The 6,423-nt window shown below is 52.9% G+C and overlaps 1 protein-coding gene across 1 annotated transcript; it reads right to left on the bottom strand.

Annotated features, from left to right (window-relative positions):
* Positions 1 to 2,206: 2,206 nt before the first annotated feature.
* On the bottom strand, positions 2,207 to 6,213 carry LOC109785430 (potassium channel AKT3-like). Its single transcript, XM_073509588.1, is given in 8 exon segments — positions 2,207 to 3,219; positions 3,382 to 3,457; positions 4,011 to 4,208; positions 4,298 to 4,483; positions 4,683 to 4,835; positions 4,889 to 5,134; positions 5,217 to 6,111; positions 6,113 to 6,213. Coding segments are annotated over 8 exon segments (2,796 nt in total). The 3' UTR covers positions 2,207 to 2,278.
* Between the last annotated feature and the right edge of the window lie 210 nt (positions 6,214 to 6,423).

Genomic DNA, 6,423 nt, shown 5'->3' with positions numbered 1-6,423 from the left:
ACCTGATTTATAAAAATATCATGGTCTAATAACCAAAATTGCCATGGCCTAATTTATAAAAATGCATGCTACCTATAATACAACTAGCATGGCCTAAAACTTCCATAGACTAATTAAAATAGAACATGTCATGGTATACTTAATAAAAATGCCATTGTCTAATTATTAGAATTACCATAGTCGCTAAAAATTTACCATAGTCTAGCCAATAAACAATGCCATGAACTAAAAAATAAAAATGACATGCTACCTAAATAGAAACTGCCGTTACCTACTTTTTTTGCGAAAAACTTTCGATCTATTCATCTTCAATCATGGCAGTACAACGAACACCAGAAATAATAAAAATTACATCCACGTCCATAGACCACCTAGCGACGACTACAAGCACTGAAGCGTGCCAAACGCGCCGCTGTCATCGCCCCTTCCTCGCCGGAGTCGGGCACAACTTGTTGTAGTAGACAGTCGGGAAGGCATCGTGCTAAAGCCCCATAGGACCAGCGCAACAGAACAGCAACCGCCGCCGATGAAGGATCCAATTCGAAGACACACGAACATAGACGAAAAACAACCAGATCCGAGCAAATCCACCGAGAATAGATCCGTCGGAGACACACCTCCACACGCCCACCAACGATGTTAGACGCACCACCAGAACGGGGGCTAGGCGGGGAGACCTTTATTCCATCTTCAGGGAGCCGTCGTCGTCTTGTCTTCCTGAGCAGGACACAAACCCTAACAAATCTGAAAGGAACGACTAACAACAAAGCCCTCTCGCCGGCCCTTGCCAGGATCCACCTCGCTTCCATGGCCCTAGGGCCACCGGAGACGAGGCAGACCTGCGGCGGAGCCGGCGAGAGGCACAAACCCTAGCTTTTTTGGTGGAGGAGGAGGCGGCTGCGTTGTCATTGGATGTTGCGTTGCGTCGCCTGCCATTGCCTACTTAATAAACATGTCATCATGTAAATACTAAAAATGCCAAGTTACCTATAATAAAAATGCACTATTTCTAGTCTTCGTTGTACTACCATAATTAAAGATGAATAGATTGAAAAAAATTCGCATTTTTTTAAAGTGCACATACCAAGATTAGGAAAAAAACCTTCTCTATGAAATGTCATGCTCTAAAGAGTTTAAAAAAAGTTGTGAATCGCCGAAAAGGAGTAAACCTGGGCGGTGCGTGCCCTCAGAAAAGGGCAAACTCGGACGGTCCATGCCCTTGCCATACTACCCCCAAAGAGGAGGAGGAGGCCAGTGACAGATGAATAGCTTCGGCCGTGAGTAGACCGACTCGATCCATATTGCGTCTTCAACCCCTACTTTCGTGACGAACAGTGAACTTTCTCCATAGCTCATAGCTCAATAATGTTAGACCTACAAAAATCTACAAATATTTTACTTAACTTTCCAATCTAATCCCCCCTGAATTCAACCCGGGGGGGGGGGGGGGGGGGGGGGGAGGGGGGAGGAGGGCTTCATCCCCCTATTACCCATTATAATTCTCCACATCAGCTTGTTTGTATAAAAATTAAGTAACCTTTTGTAGATGTAGCATTATTTCTCATAGCTAGTACATCATGTCAATTTTTTTAGCCCGATGACATGTAGAACTACGTAGGTTATTTTAACGTTGCATGTCATTGCATGAATTTGAGAATTTGCTAATAAGGTACCGTGGACACAAACATTTAAGGGGTGATCACTCATTGTCCGCGGACACATGCGGGTATTTCTGTGGAAGTTCAAAGAGCCGGATTTGTTAGGTCTGGCCGTAGATGTTGTAAGTTGTAGAAATAAGTCAAGACAGGAGGATCATATTTCCGGCCAGAGCTATGCAATCCATATTATCTTCCTATAAGTATGTATTATTTTTCATTTTTGAAAGATCCAATAAATTACAACCAATGCAGGACTCAGACATTTGGTTCCTGGGCGTATCTACACCCTCTATGAAAAAGAAATTTAGTAATTCAACAAAAAGTCAAAAAGTTTCTGAAACTTTTTAGAAATAAAGTTGACCTTCCATTGTACTTGTGAGAATAATTCCGCAAAAGAAAATTCCCCTTTGACTTGTTTTCAAAGATGACAAATTTTTAGCCATGAAGTCAATGTTGGTTTTCTTTTCGTGAAAATCTATATACTAGTGCAAAAGAAAGTCAAATTTATTCTAAAAAGAACTTCTAAACTATTTTGACTTTTTGTTTAATTATTAAAAATCCCCCGTATATACAACCAGTTTTCGAAGTGTAATTTCCCAACCAATGTATCAGTGGTTTCATTATTGATTCCTATGCGCGCTGGTAGTGTCAGGCGCCCACTGATCGGAGACAAGGAGGAGGTTGTCACCATCCCTGACGAGTCTCACGTCGTCGATCTCGGCGCCGTCGCTCGTTATTACCCTCGTCGGCGCGAACCCGAATCTTTTCCCTCCGAGCTCGAGCAGCTGTAGCATCGTCTCCGGCACGAACACGAGCAGCCTCCTCTCGCCCCGTCCCTGTTCAGGGCACGAGATGGTCACCCTGACGTGCGAGCTGATCGGATTCCTCTCATGTCGGTGGTGGAAGCTCGTACCGCCGCCGCCGTCGTGTCGGTTTCCATGAAACGACGAGGAGATTACGCCGAAGAGGGAGTTCCGGAAGCTGGCCATCCGCTGCGGCGTGCTGCGCGCCGACGAGGAGTTTGACTGGCGGCCGACCCGGTTCGGCGACGACCCAACGCTACCGCTGGGCGGCAGGACTCTCGTCGACGGCACGCTCCTGAACCTCGTGACCTGCGGAGCCGTTGACGCGACGGCAACGCCCTCCTCCGTCGACGAGGGCTTCGGCGCTCCCTGCTGGTCCTGCTGGCGGTGCGACGCGAACAGTTGCTGAATGTCGGCGTGGGCGTGCCGGTCGGCCAAGGCCGTCGGCGTCAGCCCGCGGGCGTCCCCCCTGTCAGGATCAGCGCCGTGCTCCAGCAGGACCCTGACCATCCTGGCGTTTCCGTCCAGGACGGCGCGGTGCAGCGGGGTGGTGCCGTCGCTAGAGCACGCGGCGGCCACGTCCCCGCCGCAGCGGGCGATCTCCTCCAGCAGCACGGCATCGTCCTCCTCGACGGCGACGCGGGCGTACATGGCCCCGTCCCCCGCCGACAGGACCGCGCCGGCCTCCACCAGCAGCTGCACCACGGGCTGGTGCCTCCTGCACAAGGCCTCCCACAGGGGCACCTTTCCTTCTGGATCTGCACGTCAACCAATATCCTTTTTTTTTAGAATCGCCGAGGGGGAGTTCCCCCAATATCCTAATTTGATACTAATTCTACTTAGAATTCAAATTATTCAGCAATTGCCATGAAATTTGCATAATATTTGCTGAGATTTTCAAAACTTTTACCCATATATACCTCTGGCATTCGCATCAGCACCATTCTCCAGCAGGCGCCTAACGCACTGCTCACTCCCATTTGAAGCTGCTATATGCTGTTCACAGATAAATAATCAAATCATGGACCGTTAATTTCCAGTTGAGAAACAAAATTAATCTGAACCATTCAGATCCATGAACAAACTAAGCAAAATGAGCATTCTAAAAAAATAGGTGCGGCTACACGCCAGTCGACTGGTTTTTAAATTTGGGTCAGTCGGTTGTTCTGGACCGTTGCATGAAGATTGTTTGGCGCCTGACCCTTCTTCTTCCTCGCCTCTTCTTCTTCCCAAACCGCCAAACATGCCGCCGGCCACCGCCGCCTCGGCGCCCCGCCCTTCCCTGAACCGGCCCCACCTCCGGTCTTGCCGCTGCCCCCGGCCATCCCTCTAGTCCCGCCCACGTCTTTTTTTATCCGGTGAAGCCCCGTCACTGTTCCCCACCACCGTCTCCACCCTAAACCCTAAGATAAATAATGGGGTAGCCCTCCGGTGAGCCCCTTCCTTCTCCTTCTTTTCATCCGGCGAACTCTCAAAATCGTCCGACCCTAATTTAAAATTCAGTCGACTGACATTTAGCTAAACTAAAAAAATGCGTCTCAATGATTACCAATGCTGTACGGCCACAATTATCGATTTCATTGGGGTCCAGGCCGCGCTTCAGCAGCTGGTGCATCAGAAAATCGTCTCCTCTGGACGCCGCGAAGCAGAGCGTGATTGGCAGATCAAGCTGGCCTGTGGCCAGCATGCGCTCGATGTCCTTGGCGATGCCCGAGATCACGCCGTCACCCTTGTGTTCCTTGAGGTACTGCATGCATGACCAAAAAAACCCCAAAAAATTCAGTGTTGTGGTCCTCTTTGTTGATGCTGGGTGGAGCATATATACTGAAAATCGACCTGGATGAGGTTGTTCATGATTATGGTGGCATCCCCAACGTTGGACTGGACGACCTTGAGGAAGTCGGCGCGATCCAGGCGCAGGAGCTGGCACAGGGACTTCGTCCTGGCCGTGAAGAGCTGAGGCCTGTAGCACAGGACTCCGATCTCGCCGATGACTTCGCCGGACTTGGCCATGCTGGCCAGCTGCATATACATGCTCACTCAGCTTGTGTGGTAGCAAGAGCTATGGAAAGAAACAGATCGTAGCTAGACTTGCCTGCTCTGCACCGTTGTTCTGAATTTCCAGCAACTCCTGCAGATGCGCCACTCACACGGATCAGCGAGAAAAGTTGAAGATAACCGAGGATCGGACGGATCATGAAGAGAGTGTGATCATTTTTACCACACTACCAGTGACAATGATGTAGAAATCCGAGGGCGCTTCGTTCTGCAGTATCACGTCTTCCCGCGGCGCAAAGTACTCGGCGCTCATCTCAGACACCTTCCCAAGCAATTGCGCAGCAGAAACAAGGTAACAAATTGAGCAGATTCCCCACTGAATGCCATCATCATCATCTTGTTAGATCTCTGTTAGTAATGAAGTATTACCAGCTGAAAGATGAGGTCATTGGAGACCCCCTGGAAGAGGTAGACGTTCTGGACGAGCCCGAAGAAGAGGTGGTGCGAGATGCTGGACCTCAATGCTTTGGGCAGCGCGTCCAGCGTCTCCTGCTGCTGGAGCCCCTCCGAGTGCGTCCTGAATTTCAGGCTGAGGTGAGAGATCATCTGGTCCTGCAGCCGCTCCGGCAGCTCGTGCCGCTGCGCGAAGCTCGTTGCCGCCTGGATCTTGTCCCTCTGATCGATCAGATGACCAGAAGTCAGTCGATCGTCAGTATGGCTGGCCATCTCAACAAGAGGTTGCAGCTGTAAGACTTACGTATTTCCTGGTGCGGCTGGTGCCGTGGACGACGAGGTTGGTCATGTTGCCGATGAGGTAGGCTGTGAGGCCGAGATTGAAGAGCATGTAGAAGGTGGTGAAGAGCATCTCCCTCGAGTTGACGGCGTGCATGTCGCCGTAGCCGACGGTTGTGAGGGTGGTGATGGACCAGTACATGGACGCCACGTAGCGGTTCCAAAGGCTCTCGGTGTGGAACTGCGGCATGGAGATGCTGATCCAGGTCTCGGCCGGGTTCGGGTACCGGTCGGCGAGGAGATAGTAGAAGCACCCGGAGCAATGCACGGCGAAGAGCGTCACGGCCACGAGCTTGGAGCACCGGACCCAGAAGTAGCTGAACTTGCGGTCCTTCTCCATGCGGGACAGGAGGGCGCCAACACGCCGGAGTCGCCAGAGGCGGAGCATGCCGAAGACGCCGTAGGTCCGGAGGTCGGGAGGGAGGATCCGGCGGGAGAGCTCGGTGGGCACGGTGGAGGCCACGTCCAGGACGAGCCAGGTGGTGGCGTAGCGCCAGGCGATCTTGGCGGGGTCGTCAACGAGCAGGTAGGTCCTCTTGTCGGTGTAGGCGACGAAGAAGGTGAGGACGATGTCCATGGCGAAGAAGGCGTTGACGGTGTTGTCGGCGATGGCCAGCGCGCCGTGGGGGTTCTGGAGGAAGCCGAATTCGAACGGGGACACCCACGCGGAGTAGAGCACGAGGCAGACGAGGTAGCTGTCCCACAGCCGGTAGCGAGGGTCGTAGGGGGACACGACCCAGCGCCGGACACTGCGCTGTCTGAAGCTGTTGCTGTGCGCGCCCAGCGACGGGAGGATCGCCGTGAAGACGCTGAACGACCGGCCGCCGCCGCTTTCGCCGCGAGACTGGACCCCGCCGCCCCGGCCCCACGGCGCGCACCGGGACCCGGACGTCATCGTGCGCCTGTCCGTCGAATCGAACGGCCGCGGTCACGTGACCGGCGCCGGCGGCGAGCCTTTGCATGCGACGGCGACGGCGACGCGATGCCCAGGTTTCGCTCGCGGCGGCGAGACGCGCGGGCGGTCGATCGTTCCGCCAGTGGCTTGCGATGTGCTGTCCGCGCCCGGGTTGCTTTATTTAGGCACGCAGAGTGGGCGCGGTGGACAGTGTCACTCGCTCGCTCGCGCGCGGCTTGGTCTCGTGTCTCTCGCCGGCAATCCAGAACCGAGCGCA

This window comes from Aegilops tauschii, chromosome 2 (assembly GCF_002575655.3).
Source record: "Aegilops tauschii subsp. strangulata cultivar AL8/78 chromosome 2, Aet v6.0, whole genome shotgun sequence".
Classification (NCBI taxonomy): domain Eukaryota; kingdom Viridiplantae; phylum Streptophyta; class Magnoliopsida; order Poales; family Poaceae; genus Aegilops; species Aegilops tauschii.
This window is presented reverse-complemented; position numbering and strand designations above follow the sequence as displayed.